Genomic DNA, 17,974 nt, shown 5'->3' with positions numbered 1-17,974 from the left:
TGTGTAACAAATAAAATAGTGATAAGATATTTGTGAGTAGCACACCCGTAAATACCCTTGCCCTAAAGCTAGAGGTGACAAGAGCCTAATGGTACAACCATTGTCCTCATAGCCGCAAGCAACAACCGTTTTTAAGTAAATACATATCAAAGCCCCAAACTAGATGATTGTGCTATGATCCCGAATGAATCACTAAACATGTACCGGATTCCCCTTTACGTCACCGAGGTTTCGCGATAGCACTGCCGTTCTTCACTCATTCCACCTCTTCCCTTGATCCTCTCTGATAACATAGGTACCTGTATATCATCAAAGACGAGGCAAAGAGACAAGGATACAAGGTCGCAAAACGCTTATTCAGTCCTTACACATAACATGAGATTAGATGCGTATAGTTGCTCTGCGAGGATTCACCCCAACCCGCAACCCGTGAGAACTACTCACACATAATATCAATATCAAGATCGAAGATAGAAATCTTTGTATAAAATATTTAGATTGAAATCACAATATTATTACAATAATCGCCAATTCTCAACTTAAGCAAAACCATCACCGATAAACCAGTGAAATCTCGTGCCCCTCGTGTCGACACGGTGGGCATCACCACCATGACTGCACCTGCCAAACTACTTTGGAAATCTGCCACCAACCTCACTCCCACGGCCCACCTCATCGACCGCAGATCTCGTGGTTGGTGGATCTCCCACCGTTGCTTTCTCCACAAAGGGTTTCCTCCGCCCGCCCATAAAACCCTGCTCACCCCCACCATTTCCCATCGCCGCCTCCTCTCTCAGATCCATCCCACCAACCCCCATCCCAGCAGCAGCCATGGCGCTCTCCGTGGAGAAGACCTCGTCGGGGCGCGAGTACAAGGTGAAGGACCTCTCGCAGGCCGACTTCGGCCGCCTGGAGCTGGACCTCGCCGAAGTCGAGATGCCGGGCCTCATGGCCTGCCGCGCCGAGTTCGGCCCCGCGCAGCCCTTCAAGGGCGCGCGCATCTCGGGGTCCCTCCACATGACCATCCAGACCGCCGTGCTCATCGAGACGCTCACGGCCCTCGGCGCCGAGGTGCGCTGGTGCTCCTGCAACATCTTCTCCACGCAGGACCACGCCGCCGCCGCCATCGCGCGCGACTCCGCCGCCGTCTTCGCCTGGAAGGGCGAGACGCTCGAGGAGTACTGGTGGTGCACCGAGCGCTGCCTCGACTGGGGCGAGGGTGGGGGCCCCGACCTCATCGTCGACGACGGCGGTGACGCCACGCTGCTGATTCACGAGGGGGTCAAGGCCGAGGAGGAGTTCGAGAAGTCCGGGAAGGTGCCTGACCCCGAGTCCACCGACAACCCCGAGTTCAAGATCGTCCTCACGATCATCAGGGATGGGCTCAAGACCGACGTCAGGAGGTACCGCAAGATGAAGGAGAGGCTCGTCGGTGTGTCTGAGGAGACCACCACGGGAGTCAAAAGGCTGTACCAGATGCAGGAGTCCGGCGCGCTCCTCTTCCCCGCCATCAACGTCAACGACTCCGTCACCAAGAGCAAGGTATACCTCTACTTGTTTACACCCCATTTTCAGTTCAGATCTGAAGCCCTGCTCTACTTGTTGTATTAGATCTGCTTAGATTAGATGTGAATGTTCTTAGTTTTAGATCTGCTAGATGCAGTATGTGTTGTCCCTTGGGTTAGTTAGTTTTTAGATCTCATATTCTCATTCATGTCCCTTGAATCTGCACATCGTGCATCAAGCACATGATTGCCTCACCTGACGGTCGTTGCTACTGTTCCGATTCATGATTGATGCTCTCTACTGTTTGCACATCATACATCAAGCACATTGAACTGTCGTTGTAAATGGTCAACGCAATATACTGGATCTGAATAAATTACAACATGCTTGCACCATTTTCAGTGGCTGACAGCGACCCATCCATTTTGTTGCCTAGTTTAGAGGAGACTTGTGGTTTAGTCTATGCATAAGCTCCAAATTAGCTGGAATATTGGACATTTTTGTCTTTGGGTTTCATGTTTGTTACGCTGGTTATGTTTTGTTGTTAACTTAGTAACATATTAGTCACATGTTTCTTGAATCTGATGGTCACTGAGGGTATAAATATGGATTATTGTGCCTACCCATTTTATTATTTGACTGCACTGATTTGACCATAATAAAGAGCTATGCCTTGAACTGAATTATGATTTATTCTGAGTAGTACTTGCTTGTTTAACCTGTATTGTTCTGTTATTATAAAAGGTTACCATTCCATTTCCTTGCTAACAAACAATCTATGTTTGTTCTGAACAGTTTGACAACCTTTACGGTTGCCGTCACTCCCTCCCCGACGGTCTCATGAGGGCCACCGATGTCATGATCGCCGGCAAGGTCGCCGTGGTCTGCGGTTACGGTGACGTCGGCAAGGGCTGTGCTGCCGCGCTCAAGCAGGCTGGTGCCCGTGTCATCGTGACGGAGATCGACCCCATCTGTGCCCTGCAGGCCCTGATGGAGGGCATCCAGATCCTCACCCTGGAGGACGTTGTCTCGGATGCTGACATCTTCGTGACCACCACGGGCAACAAGGACATCATCATGGTCGACCACATGAGGAAGATGAAGAACAACGCCATCGTCTGCAACATTGGCCACTTTGACAATGAGATCGACATGAACGGCCTTGAGACCTACCCTGGTGTCAAGCGCATCACCATCAAGCCCCAGACCGACCGCTGGGTGTTCCCTGAGACCAAGACCGGCATCATTGTCCTTGCCGAGGGTCGCCTGATGAACCTTGGGTGCGCCACTGGCCACCCCAGCTTCGTCATGTCCTGCTCATTCACTAACCAGGTAACATGTAGTCCCTCGGCACATTCTATGACTCAATACAATTGTGAGCTATGGTAGTTAACAGGAGCTTCCAATCTTGCAGGTCATTGCTCAGCTTGAGTTGTGGAACGAGAGGAAGTCTGGCAAGTACGAGAAGAAGGTGTACGTTCTCCCCAAGCACCTCGACGAGAAGGTCGCGGCCCTCCACCTGGGCAAGCTCGGCGCCAAGCTGACCAAGCTCACCAAGTCCCAGTCTGACTACATCAGCATCCCAGTCGAGGGTCCTTACAAGCCCGCTGCCTACCGGTACTAGAGAGGGTGTCCAGCACAGACTTGTGGCTGGCCACTGTGAACCCTGCCGCATCGAATTATCAACTATCCTATTTTTTTGCATTATCTTACATTCTGTCTTAGGCTGAGGATTTGTTATGTTTTGTGCCCTGCGAGGGTTGTAAGAGGAGGCATCTGTTTTTGCTGAATAATGGCAGTATTAATGGTGGTTTAAGGGCATGTGTCTGGTTTTTGAAGAATTGTGTTTTGCATTGCATCTCTGCCTATATGCTATGCTGCGGTTTGGGTCATCATATTGTAGCCGCTGCTATCTGACCCTCGTAAGCAACTTGTATGCGTTTTCGGTAAAAAGAAAGGTCTCTAAACGGGTGCCTGTTTGATAAGTGATACAAATTTGCATTACCACTCTTCTGATATAAAACAAATCCTCACTGGTGGGAATCGAGCGAAATGCGGGGACAGCCCCAATTGCCACGCCAAATGTTGTTGCCCACGAGCTATCGTGAAGCCCTTCCGGGTACAAATTGGTCATGGTGTTCCACCATTTTATTTATCACGAAATTCCGAGCCCAGTGCCTGTTTGATTCATAGGGTCAGGGGCGGCGCGGGGGTTCCAGCTGGTTGTTTGGTTAAACACAAAATCACATGGTATCAAAGCCAACATTCCTCAAACAGAATTCGATGTGCAAATCGTACATTGGATGCAACAGTTAGCTCGATCAATTCTCAAAGCATGAACCGATAGCGAGGCGCGGGGATCCGCGAGGGCCGACGCTCGGCAGCGTTTTGGAGTTTTTTTTTTTGCCTATTGGAATCTGGGGGCACGTTCTTGAGAAAAGGGAAATCGCACGGGCGAAATGAACTGAACGCAGGGGAAAGAGAGGTGGCATGGCCAGGCCATGGAGTTCGTCCCCATCACAGAGGTGGCATGGCCAGGCCATGGTGTTCGTCCCCACCATTCGATAAGTCTCAAGATTTACGACAGACACTGTAACATCTCATTCTCACGGGTGCAACTACGGCGCAAGTACAACGCACGGCGGGAGAAACAAAAAAAGAAGGCCAGCCGGCGGGGTTACAGCACAAGCAACACTAAACCAAGCAACTAAACCCATTCAGTGATCCAGACCTCGAGATCGGGACCGGGCAGCTAGTCCGCCGGCGCCAAGAGGTTGCGCAGGACGGCCTTGCCGACGGCGGCGCCGGCCCGCGCGACCCAGGGGAACCGGTACGCGGCGGGCGAGAAGACGAGGAGGAGGACGCCGAGGAGCAGGAGGCCGAAGCCGAGCGCGACGTGCGCGGCGGGCGCGGCCGGGTCGCCGAACGAGCAGGTCACCACGACCCAGCCGCCGAGCACGGACACTCGGCCGGCGTCGAAGCAGAGGCGCTGCATGAGCTCGAGCAGCGCGGCACCGTCAGCGATCATCCTTGACACTGCCGGTGATTTCTCCTTTGACCTTTGAGGTGCGCGGGGTTTCGGAGGGTTTGTACTTGGGGGATTATATAGGGGCGGAACAGGCACGACGCATGGCGGCTGGAGGAGGATCGCTGGCCGTCCGATCTCTCCCATCCGCTGCCGCCCGTATCCCTTGCCGTTGGTCCACCCACCGGCGACGTGCCCGTGGAGTTGGTGGGTTCTCTCTTCTCTCCCTGCCTATAAAACACGCTCCTCCCCCAACCGCTCTACACTCGCCCTCCCAATCCCATGCCGCTTGTATACTTGTTTTCGTGTTCGCTCCCCATCTTCAGTTCAGATCGTCGACAAGGTCAAGGACCTCTCTCTCCCAGGGTTTGCCCTTCTTCGCTCCCCATTTTCACTTCAGTTCTGCAGGATTATCGACCTCAGAGTTTCTTCTACTTGTTTGCGTTGTTGTACATCTGATGCACCGTGAATTTCCTGTACGTATACCTGCTGTTTGAGACCTCAGTTACTCCTTCTACTTGTTTGCGTTGTTGTACATCTGATGCACCGTGAATTCCTTGCACCTGCTGTACATCTTTGTTGTATAGTTTGCATTACATCTGCTAGATGCATCTTGCAGTACTAGCACCAGGAGTTCTCTGCACCCCTCACCCGTCCCTTCGGGAGCATCCGATAAAGAGACTCTTCTCTCCCATCTCCTACCAATTAATCCCATGCCGCGCGCGCGCTCTCTGTCGACAAGGTCCAGGACTTCGGCATGAGCATCCAGACCGCCGTGCTGATCGAGACCCTCGCCGCTCTTGATCGTGCCACCATCATCAGCGACGGGCTCAAGACAACGCGCGCGCGCGGGGTCAAGAGGCTCTACCAGTCGCAGGAGTCCGGCGCCCTCCTCTTCCCCGCCATCAACGTCAACGACTTCGTCACCAACACCAAGGTATACCCCTTCTTCGCTCCGCTTTTTCAGTTCAGATACAGCTAGATTGTTGAGCTCAGTTTCTTCTACTTGCACCGTGAACTTCATGCACCTGCTGTTTGTTGCGACGCGGCCTGCGCGCGCATCTTTGTACAGTTTGCATTACACCTGCTAGACTATGATCTTGCAGTACTACTAGTTTCTAGCTAGATCTCGGATTCATGATCGACGATTTGTACCAGAGTGGCGCGCTCTAATAAATGATTTTGTGTATGGAGGTAGTGTCGCAATCCGGGTTAATGATGACACCGGCCACTATTTTCAAACACGAAAAGGGTTACGCCAAGGGGATCCGTTATCACCGATGTTGTTTAACATTGTAGCGGATATGCTGGCTATACTCATAGAGCGGGCCAAGACTGATGGCCAGATTGAAGGAGTGATTCCACATCTGGTTGATGGTGGTTTATCTATACTTCAATATGCCGACTATACAATTCTATTTATGGATCATGATCTTGAAAAAGCTCAAAATCTGAAATTAATTTTGGCGGCTTTTGAGCAGTTGTTAGGATTGAAAATTAATTTCCATAAAAGCGAATTGTTCTGTTTCGGTGATGCCCAAAACGATACGGCTCTGTATACAGAGTTGTTTGGTTGCGGGCAAGGCCAATTTCCTATTCGTTATTTGGGTATTCCGATTCATTATCGGAGACTTACAATTGCGGAATGGAAATTAGTGGAAGAAAGATTACAAAAACGCTTAGTAGTTGGAAAGGTAAATTGTTGTCCCTGGGAGGAAGATTGGTACTCATTAATTCGGTACTCACAAATATGGTACTGTATATGTTATCATTCTTCATCCTACCGAAAGGAATTCTGCATAAACTCGATTACTATCGGTCCAGATTCTTTTGGCAAGGGGACAGCGAGAAAAAGAAATATCGACTGGTTAAGTGGAGTATAGTTTGTAGTCCCAAAGATCAAGGAGGGCTTGAAGTTCATGACCTGGAGGTCAAGAATTCAGCTCTTCTGGGTAAATGGCTATTTAAGCTACTTACTGAGGATGGGACTTGGCAAACTATTCTTCGGAGAAAGTATATCGGTTCGAAGACATTATCCCAAGTGGTTTGGAAACACGGGGATTCTCACTTGCAGGCTGGTCTTATGGCGACAAAAAATGTATTCTTTCGCCATGGTACTTTCTCAATCGGGAATGGAGCACGGATACGGTTCGGGAAGATGCTTGGCTAGACAATGCACCCTTAAGTGAACGATGATCCTGCTCCGTATAGGATTGCTCGTCGCCAAGGTGATACCATTGCTACTGTAATGGCTACCTCACCTCCGAATGTGACGTTCAGACGGGTTTTACTTGGACAAAGACTTGTGGCATGGAATACCCTAATTCAACGGCTCGGAGATATTCATTTATCACCTGAACTAGACGAATTTAGATGGAACCTTCATGTAGATGGTACCTTTTCCGTAAAATCTTTCTACAATGCGATCCTTCTTTCTGCCAGTTGACAACAATAAGAAGATTTGGAAGATGAAGATACCATTAAAAATTAAATTTTTTGGATGGTATCTTCGTCGTGGGGTTATTCTCACCAAAGACAATCTTGTTAAGCGGAATTGGCTTGGAAGTACACGGTGTGTTTTTTGTCATCAGGACGAAACAATCAAACACTTATTCTTCCAGTACCAGTTCGCGATATCTATATGGTCTGTCATCCAAGTAGCGTCTACCTTGTATCCTCCGACTAGTGTCGTCAATGTCTTTGGCAATTGGCTTCATGGTATAGATTCAAGGTTTAAGTTGCTTCTTAGGGTGGGGGCGCTAGCAGTTATCTGGGCGCTTTGGCTATGTAGAAATGACAAGATCTTTAATGAAAAAAAATGTTCTTTGTTGCAGGTCATCTACAAATGTACATGTATTCTCCGTTCATGGTTACCTCTACAGCGAGTGGAGAACCGACAGCTATGTACGGAGGTCTGTACACGGTTGGAGGCTACGGCGAGGGATACTTTTTCCCTACATGGGTGGCAGCATAGTCTACGGATAGATGCCCCACCTACACTTTAGGCGTTATATGATTCATCGTTCCGATATGTATCTCGCTTAGTTTTTATTATTTATCCTTTTGAACTTGAGACAACAAAACAGCTGTGTGCATCCTGGTTATGCAGAGGTTGGATGTAATTGCTTATTAAAGTAATAAATCATCCTTTATCGAAAAATACATGATATACAGCAAGGGCACGATTCATGTCCATATATTCATCCACGATCGACGATTTTTTTTTTAGAAATATAGGGGGGCCGCAACCCCCCCAGGCCCCATTTTATTGAAACGGAGCCACAGGTTTCAGCAGTGTAATATGCGAGGAGAAATAAAGTCAGACTCCTAGCTATTTTTAGTTCCGTACTACTTTATTACAAAACTATGATCTTCATCCTCAAGTTACAGCCAGCCTATATAACAACAACTAGACGAAGAACCAGTTGGTGTTGTCGATGAAGAACTGCCGGCGATCCGCATCCGTCTTCAAGTCAGCCAAGCAATCCGCAGTAATTCCCCCCTCTTGAAGTCCAGTAGTTGCAAGTTTCTTTCCATTAGTCGCGAGTGTTGATTCTTGAGCAATGGACGCCATCTCCTCAGCATTGAGGTTGCACGATCCCAGACCGTTAGTAAGCTTGACCATTGACGCTCCTGAAAGCACATATTGTTTCGGGTTTTCCATAAGGACCATATGAAAGCAGCAGTAGTAATACTGAAAATGGAGTTACTAGCAAGCCATATACGACACATAGCATCAATGCTAGATATATGATTCCCAGTGAAAATCTCAGTAAGCATCAACCAAATTTGCTTAGCAACAACACATTCAAAAAACAAGTGAGAAACAGATTCATTTTCATCACAAAACAAACAAGATCCATCATGTACTGCACGACGCTTTGCAAGGTTATCTCGAGTTAAAAGGCGATTTTGTACTAGAAGCCACATAAACACTTGTACACGTGCAGGAACAGAAATTTTCCAAATAGATGCAAGATGTGGGACGCGAACACCACCATCATTAACCAGATTATAGAAAGATCTCACCGAATATTCCCCAGAAGCTTCAAGACTCCAAATCGGAGTATCTCTATCGCGGGAGAGGGATACAAATCCCAAAAGAGCACACAACTCCCGCCATCTACACATCATATTAGTATCAAAACAACGACGAAAAGACAAGCGGATTTCACCATCAACCAAGACATCAGAAACTTTTGCTGATGGCTCATTGCAAATTGAAAATAAATCCCAAAATAAAGTGACCAGAGAACCACCAGACATCCAAGTGTCCAGCCAAAACAAGACATTGTTCCCATTGCCGACCTTCCAGTGGTAACTAGAGCGAATGGATGGGGCAGCCCAAGTTAACCCTTTCCAAAAAGGAGAAGCAGCAGCATTGGAACTAATCCAACAAAAGTTAGGAGAGGTGTTATATTTGTATTCAATGATTTTCCTCCAAATTTTGTCTTCCGCAGAGAAGAAACGCTTGAACCAAGAACCCAAAAGACAAAGATTCATATCCCTAAGATTAGGAACACCCAACCCACCAAACTTCTTTTTCCTGGTAATTAAACCCCAGTCTGCTAAGTGATACTTGTGTTGGTCCTCTAAATCTCCCCAAAAGAAATTAGCCATCTGTGAGTAAATAATATTGATCGCCCATTTTTGGGAACTTAATAACAGATAGCAAATATGTTGGAATACTAGCAAGACAAGCCTTAATCAAGATAAGTTTACCCTCATAGGAAATTAATTTCCCTCTCCAACCAGAAATTTTCCTAATGATAAGGTCAATAATGGGTTGTAAATCCTCCTTCCTCAGCTTCCCAAAATGCAAAGGAACACCCAAATACTTGAAAGGAAAGGATCCCAAGTTACAACAGAAAATCTGAGCAAATTCATTAGCGGAACCATCTGTTAAATTCATAGTCATCAAATCACTCTTATGGTAATTAATTTTTAACCCGGAAAGACATTCAAAGCATGTCAAAATCCATTTAAGCAAACGAGCCATATGAGCGTCCGGCTCTAAGAAAATGATAGTGTCATCAGCGTATTTTAGGCTGATGACACCTCCAGGAACTACTTGTGGGAGTAATCCCCTAATCAAATTTCTTTCCGCGGCCTTGTGGAGCATTTTGGTAAAAACCTCAGCTATACAATTAAAGAGAATGGGCGAGAGTGGATCACCTTGTTTTAAACCCTTACCAGCAACAAAATACTGGCTGTTTTGGTCATTAATTCTAACACAAAACGATCCATCCACCAAGGCCTTAGAGATCCAACCTCTAAATTTACTACCAAAGCCTCTAGAGACTAACATCTCATTCAAAAACTCCCAACTCACACGATCGTAAGCTTTCTCGTAGTCAAGTTTCAAAACTAGACCAGAGGAGTGCGATCTATGAAGCTCATGAATGATTTCGTGTGCAGACACGACACTCTCAAGGATGAATCTTCCTTTAATAAAAGCTGATTGACTCAAGGAGATCAATCTATCAGCCACAGGGCCCAATCTATTAGTCATAAGCTTTGTAAAAACCTTCAAAGAGCAATTACACAGACTAATAGGTCGAATTTTTTTTATTTCCTTGGCATCTGGTTCCTTTGGAATAAGGGTGATTATGGAAAAATTTAGTCTGAACACATCCAAAGAACCAGACCAGAAATCCGCAGCTAAAGCCATAAAGTCTGTTTTAATTACTTCCCAAAAGGTCTGATAGAAGAGGAAAGATAGGCCATCAGGTCCAGGCGCACCATTAGCATAAGAGCCAAAAATTGCAGCCTTCACTTCTTCTTCAGTAAAGGGTTTCTCTAAGAGTTCATTTTCTTCCGGAGTCACCAGATCATCAGCATCCCAAAAGTCCATACCAAGATGAACATTTGGTTTAGCCTCAAAGCCAAACAAATTTTTATAGAACTCGCAAGCAATTGAAAGCATTTCATGGGTAGTGGTCACAGGACCAGATGGGCCTTCTAACACAGCTAACTATTTTTTCCGCCTGCGTTGGTTAGCCACCGCGTGGAAATATGCCGTGTTACGATCACCCTCAAGGATTTCTTTTTCTCTCGACCGTTGGAACGCCTTGGTTTCCTCTGTTTCCCAAATAATATCCAAATCATTTTTAATTTGGGACATCCTATCTCTATCAGCCTGCTCTAGTCTATTCTGCTCAGAAAAGACATCGAGGATATCATATTCTTGCAGCAAATCTTTTTTACGCTTTTTTTGAGCTGCTTCCACATTGGAATTCCAACCTCTAAGATTTTTCCTCACCCTTCTAGTTTTGAATTGCCAGATATCGATAGCAGAAGTGAGGGAAGAAGGGACGGATGTTGTCCAACTTTTGGTAACAAAAGGAACAAACTCCGGTTCCCCCAGCCACCATTTTTCGAATCTAAATAATTTTTGAACAGGGGAAGAACTGAGCCCAAACTCAATAAGCAAAGGGGTGTGATCACTACCAGATTTCGATATTGCTCTCACCAAGGAGAGAGGAAACTTGCTATCCCAATCAGTTGAAGCAAATACATGATCAAGAGTAGCATGAATGAGGTTTTCTTGATTATTAGCCCAAGTAAAACAACGGTTAGAGATCGGAAGATCAAGTAAAGCCCATTTATTCATCCAATCATTAAACAAAAAAGTAAGTTGGTGATTAATATTCCCAGAACTTTTCTCGGCTTCATTAAGTACTAAGTTAAAGTCACCTCCAATTAAAGAAGGGTAACTACATTGTTCCATCACTAAATGTAATTCAGCAAGGAAATCAAGTTTATGATCTGCATAGGCAGAACCATACACCACAACCAATTGCCAAACAAAACCATCACATAAGTTTTTAACCACTGTGGTAACACAGTAACTATGCAAATTATAACTCAGAACTTCAAACAAGTCAGTTTTAAATCCTACTAAAATACCACCAGCGGTACCTTTAGCAGGTAAATAATTCCACTTAAAGTCATGTGGACCAGAAATGGCCTTAAGAAAACTATTAGAGATTTGTTCTTTTTTTGTTTTACCCACAAAATCAATTTTGTTGTTTTGCAAGACATCACTAACACTTTTAGATCTACCAGGTTTACCAAAACCTCTTGGATTCCAAAAACAGCCTATCATAGGGGATGATATATAATTTTAGAACCTCTACCGACCGTGGCCCACCCCACCTCGCCGGTAGCTATATCGTTACTACTAGGGACAGAGAGATCATTAGTATTAATGTCAAGATTTAAAGGAAGTACAACCTCAGGGTTATTTTTAGCAAACTGAAAAGATCTTTCATACTCCATGTTAACAAGATCAGTAATGATCATTTTTTCCTCATCTATGTTATTACCAATGGTAACATCTACAACATTGCAAGCATCAGATAGAGTGCAAGTATCAAGAACCGCGAAAGAATTACCTTTAAAGGTTTTAGGAATTTCCAGATTTTGCTTCATCTTATATTGTTTGGCCCGTTCCATAATATCTCCTTTTCCAATATTTCTCTTACTCTGCCTAGCAGCCTGAACTGGTCCCCAATCTTTTCTCTTAGCATTTCTTGGTTGGTATGGAGCAGGAGGAGTTGGAGGAGTTGGAGAGCCAAAGATGGTGTCTGAGAAGAGGTTCCTTCGTACTGTGTCAACATGAGCAGCTAAGTGAGCACCAATAGCAGATGGTGAGTCCAGTTTTCCAGCACCAACTTCATCCTCGGAGTCTTGATCAATATGCCTGAGCAACTGGGAGCAGTAATCTTTCTGGACAGAAGAACTATCAGCTGTAGGAATACTCAGAAGTTTAGTGAAATCCGTTCCAGACAAGAACACATCATTCTCACGTCCAACAATCTGCATATCACATTGAATTGGAACAACCTGAGCAGCTTCTGAAGGGGAGACACAAGAGTTGCTATCATCAACAGGAGTACAGGTAGTGGACAGAGATCTATGAACAACAGTAGCAGATAAGTTCAGAATTTTATCAAACTCAACTTCTGAAAGCACAGGTTCCTTAACGGGAATAGCAATTCTTTCAGCATCGACGATTTCTAGCGTTTGTGTATGATACAGCAAGTACATGATTGATTAGCTCACCTAACAGCCGTTGCTACTATTCTGAAAACAAAAACTATTGCCTAAATGATCAACGCAATATAATGGATCTGAAAAAAAAGGACAACATGCTGGCCATCATTTCGATCTCAACGTCAACCCTGGTACACGCAACTGATCTCTTCATTTGTTCTCCTTCCTCATCTACAAAATGCTGATTGTTTTTTTTTCCTGCCATTGAAGACAAATATGAGGCTGCCTTGCAAGAAGAGCCCCAAGCTCAGATTGACTTGAACATGAACACAGGTACTCGCTGATCATCTATTATTGTTTTTCCTCTTCAATCATTTGCACATGCTGATGCTGATTTTTTTTTTCGCCATCGAAGATGAATATGAGGAAGAACTCCAAGCTCAGATTGGCTTGAACATGAACCCAGGTACTCGCTGATCATCTATTATTATTTTTCCTCTTCAATCATTTGCACATGCTCATGCTGATTGTTTATTTTTTTCGCCATTGAAGACGAATATGAGGCTGCCTTGCAAGAAGAACTCCAGGCTCATATTGACTTGAACATGAACCCAGGTACTCGTTGATCATCTGTTATTTTTTTCATTATTCAAAAAATCGGCCGAGATACTGATTTATCAGCCGATTTATCGTGAATCAGGTGGTAACCGATAAGATTTTGGCATCTCAGTGATTTATCACCGGCACCGATATTGCGGCCGATTTTCAGTGCGATAGCCGATATTTCGCCCAATTTTTGCTGAAATTCGGTCTAGAAGTAGATATTTTTGTCCTATAGTTTTTTTCGAACTATGCATTAGCTGAAAATTTGCATATTTATTGTTTGAAATGCAAGCGATCAAGTTAGTACTTTTGTTACATGCTGCAATATTATTTTTACATACCATATTATAGAATATTTAGTGCCAAATATTAGGATTTACAAGAAAAAAGACGATAAATGGCCGACCGATAAAAATGATTAATCGGTCTATAAGCGATTAATCTCCATTTTGGGATTGACTGATAAGTTAACGATTAACGATTTCTTGAACATTGATTTTTTTCCTCTTCAATCATTTGCACATGTTGATGTTGTCCTTTTTGCCGTAGAAGATGAAAATGAGGCTGTCTTGCAAGATGAACACCAGGATGGTCACCAGACTTGAATATGAACCCAAGTATTCGCAGCTCGTCTATTCATATTTTTTTCTCCTTGATCATTTGCAAATGCTGAAGGTGTCATTTTCATTGTAGTAAATGAAAGTGAGGCTGATGTTGTCCAGAAATCACATTCTAGCTAGCTTAATTAACATCACTTCTTACAGGAGTACGAGAATGCTTGAGGGAGAAGATGAAGATCAGCCTCCATTGCATGAAGATGAAGAGCAGGCCGGCCATCATTTTGATCTCAACATCAACCCGTTCATTTGTTCTTCTTCCTCATCTACAAAATGCCGATTGTTTTTTTTTTCGCCATTAAAAACGAATATGAGGCTGCCTTGCAGGAATAACTTCAGGCTCAGATTGACTTGAACACGAACACAAGTACTCACTGATCGTCTATTATTATTTTCCTCTTCAATCATTTGCTTATGCTGATGCTGTCCTTTTCACCGTAGAAGACAAAAATGAGGCTGCCTTGCAAGAAGAACACCGGGATGGTTACCATTTTGACTTGAACATGATTCCAGGTACTCGCAGATCATCTATTCATTTTTTCTCCTTGATCATTTGTAAATGCTGAAGGTGTCATTGTCATGAAGTGCCCAAAATGTGTATCATCTTTCAAAATTTACAGTACTAACAAGTTTCAAAATTTTGACATTTTTCTAAGTGATTCAAACGTGCAGACCTTTTTTTTCTCTATGTTGTGAGGATGATTAATCACAACAATTACACTATGTTTACATTGACATATGTTCGCAATTTTTTTGTTTCTTTTGTTCAGTTGCTGTAGTTGTTTGCAAATCTTATGGATTGATGATGGAAAAAAGCAAATTCCAAACTAAACAACCACACTATCATATATGTATGTGTATTTAAAAAACAATTGTACTTATTTATAGAGATGTGTTGCAGGTGCGCACTAACTATGATATCCCATCAATGGAACCGCGACGTTGTTGATCGCATGAAGAGGTGAACCTTTTTCAGAGAACTAGATAATGTTGTTGCCACGTCGTTTCATTGTTGTTTCAAAGTATGATTGCATTGTAATTCCTTTTCAATCAATTGTAATATATTTTTCTGCTTCCTAGATTTTAATGGACGTCGTGTATGTAAATCTTAAGTTGCACACTTACATTGGTGGGCCATGAGGCCTATCTCGGTGGCTCGGTAAAAACAAATACGTAAATATGAAGTTGGTTGAAAGTAAATAAAATTTGAAAGGTATGTGCTATTATATTTTAGAGATACTAGTGAAGTAGACAGATTTTGATGGGGTTCGCCAGTATTGCGGGTTTGGGTTTGTGCTGGATTTAGCACGGCGATAACTAGCACTGAGATGGAGGAAGTATCGTATGAGGATCGGAGGTGAATTGTCGTGTGTGAAGCCATTCCGCTACACATATGTTGCTAACTACTATGAAGATAGAGTAGTAACATATGTATGGGAGGCGGCGTTTGGCTCATAGGAGCAAATGCTCCCATTATACAAAATAATTTAAAAACAATTTTAAAAATGTCAAAATTCTGACATAAATTTTTTGGCGTACATTATGTTAGTGCACAAATTTTCATGGAGAAATAATATTTTATGTGGTGTGTACAAAAAAGACAAAAAGTGTCACGTAAGTAGTCGTGTTATAGCATCAAAATTTGTCTTTCTTACATGAGCCATAATTTATTTATGTTTTTTTGAAAACTTGTGTAGTACATAAAATGTGTAGATGTACATGGAGAATTTTATTTTAAATTTTTTTGACACTTCGAAATGTAGATTCACACAACGGGAACAAATGCTCCTATGAGCCAAAGTGAATATCTCCATATGCATGTTACTACTCTATATTACTCCTCACTATGAGTAGTCTCATGGATAGGGCTGCCATCGGTTTGGGCCCCCACCTAGATACACATGCTATGTAGTGCAGCGCTGCTAGGCTCTTTTACTAAAATTTGGAAGGCGGGGCTGGGGGATGCAAGCAGGGGATTGGGGAGGTGGGGGAGGCTGCTGATTGGGGGCGGGGGTGTGGTTTGTCCCGAACTCCAATTTAGAGCATCCCCAATAGAGCCCGTATTTGGCTGAACCGAAAAAACGGAGTTCAGTCTCCCGAAACACGAAATGAGTGAGCATTTGAGCACGGCGCAGAATAGAAACTGTAAACACAAACCGAACTCGTGAAAATCAAACGACGCGGGAAAATTATCGACGGGGATTGCAGTCGATTTCATCCGATCAACCTTAATTCGATCATAATTCACACTAAATAGTGCCAAAATACAACCGCATTGGACCTAAATACGTACTACGGGCCTAATTAGACTAGAAATTAAATTCCCCGGCGACTATACTGTCACCGGGTGGCGGCGGAGGGTTTTTCGACGCCGCCGGTTGCTAGGCGACGATGAGGGCCGCCAGCTCGATTGCCGCCGCGCCGGAGGCGCCCCCGCAGAGCAGAGGCGGTCCGTCTGCATCATCGTCGTCGCCGCTGGGGGACAACGGCGGCAGCGGAGGGCTGCACCCGCCGGCAGCGGGGGGCTCCTCCGCTTCCCCAGCCGCAGCTGCTGCTGCCGCCGCCTCCGCCTCCGCAGCCGCCTCCGCGCGCGCTTGAAGGTGGCGCGCCATCAGCTCCGGCCACTTGCGGCCGGCCCGCTTCCATGCGCCGTCTGAGCGCGCCCGCTGCCGCGCTCCGTGTTCGCCCGTACGCCCGGGGGACGACGACTTGCCCTTCCGGCGCCGGTCCGGCCGCCGCCCCTACCCACGCGTGTTGCACGCGTCATTTAGGACGGCGGGGTGGTGGCCGTAGCGGCCGAGCGGTGTCCGATCGCCGGGGATTGCTCGTCGGAGCGGCGGCGGGCTACGGCGGCGGGAGAGGAGCGGCGGGAGGGGAGTAGGGTTTCCGAACCGAACTCCCCTCCGCGAACCCTTTTAATAGGGGCCGTGCGGGGGATTTCTCGGGCCCCCGAACTCTCGATTCGGGCCGGCCCATTTTTTCGGGCGCTGATCTGCGCCTGTTTCAGCCCGTACCCGTAAATCCGCCGGAAAAGTTCGGTTCCGGCGGGATTTGAGTTGCTCTTATGTTTTCACCCACACGAATAAAGGGAGACGATTGGAATGAGCTTGTGGCTGCCTTCGACCGGCGGTTCCAGCAAATAGCTAGCCTTAGAGCATCTCCAGCCGCGTCCCCCAAACCGTCCCCCAAAGGGATTTGGGGCGCGCCGAACAGAAAATGCGTTCCAGCCGCGTCCCCCAAAGCCCTTTTTTGTCCGGCGCGGCCCGATACGGTGTCCGGCGCCCGAGCCCGTCCCCATCCCACAGGGGACGCACCGGGGACGCCGGACACAACGAAAAGCGAGGCGGGGAGTGGCGGGGCCGACGCGTCAGCGGCACAGTTAATTTTAACCTAACCGTCGCGTACCTCGCGACGGAAGTTATTCGCGCGCAGTGACACACGGCGGCATCTTTGCCTTAATGGCGACGGAGGGGCAGGCGAGACGTCTCGTCGGTGCTGCGCAGCCTCCACGCGTCGCCGGCGTTCGCACGCCACCGCCCGTTCCCGCGCGATCTTCCCGCCTCTCCTCGCCTCGTTCCCGCGCTTTCTTCCCGACGCCGGCGTCTATAAAAGGTCTCCCGGCTCAACGGTAGCCACCACACCCCGCCGGCAACAAACACAGCCCTCGTCGCTCCACCGCCGTCTCCTCCACCACCGGTAGCAATGGCGAACCGCCCGGCGCTGGCCACTTCCCTCCACCGCCGTCCCCTCCACTTGCAGTCCCGGAAATGCGGGTCGACACCGACCCCTCAGCAGCGGCCCGGGAAGAGCGATGGCGTGCACACCGTCGGCAGCGGCGGGAGGCAATGCAGCGAGCGAGGCCCGCCGGCGGCCGGGAGGCGGCGCAGGCGGCGGATCCGGCGGCGTTCGCGCCCATGGCCCCGCCGCCGGCGAGGCCGCGGCGGCAGCAGCGTGGCAGGAGCAGCGAGGACGCCACCGTTGCGGCGTCCGACGCCTCGACGAGACAGGAGGCGCGACGGTGCCGGTACCGGGCGGAGATGGAGCAGCGGTGGGCCGACGAGCGCCGGCGCCGGCGCGGTGAGCGGGAGGCGCCTGTACCGTGAACGGCGGGAGTCGATAGAGCGCCGGCGGCGGGAGTCGATCGAGCGCCGCAGCCAGCGCTGGCGGCGGAGGAGCGTCATCAGCGGGAGGCGGCGCTGAGGGCGTTATGGGGGAGGCGGGCGGA

At 47.0% G+C, this 17,974-nt stretch overlaps 1 protein-coding gene across 1 annotated transcript; it reads left to right on the top strand.

The window, feature by feature from the left end:
* The first annotated feature begins 802 nt into the window (after positions 1-802).
* LOC124691560 (adenosylhomocysteinase) lies at positions 803-3,322 on the top strand. Its single transcript, XM_047224847.1, has 3 exons — positions 803-1,542; positions 2,302-2,838; positions 2,921-3,322. Exons 1-3 carry the CDS (start codon positions 832-834, stop codon positions 3,128-3,130), a joined length of 1,458 nt encoding a protein of 485 aa, XP_047080803.1. The 5' UTR covers positions 803-831; the 3' UTR covers positions 3,131-3,322.
* The last annotated feature ends 14,652 nt before the right edge of the window (positions 3,323-17,974 follow it).

This window comes from Lolium rigidum, chromosome 2, assembly GCF_022539505.1.
Source record: "Lolium rigidum isolate FL_2022 chromosome 2, APGP_CSIRO_Lrig_0.1, whole genome shotgun sequence".
NCBI classification, from domain to species: Eukaryota; Viridiplantae; Streptophyta; class Magnoliopsida; order Poales; family Poaceae; genus Lolium; species Lolium rigidum.
The sequence above is the reverse complement of the archived record's forward strand: the minus strand, read 5'-3'. Positions and strand labels throughout refer to the sequence as shown.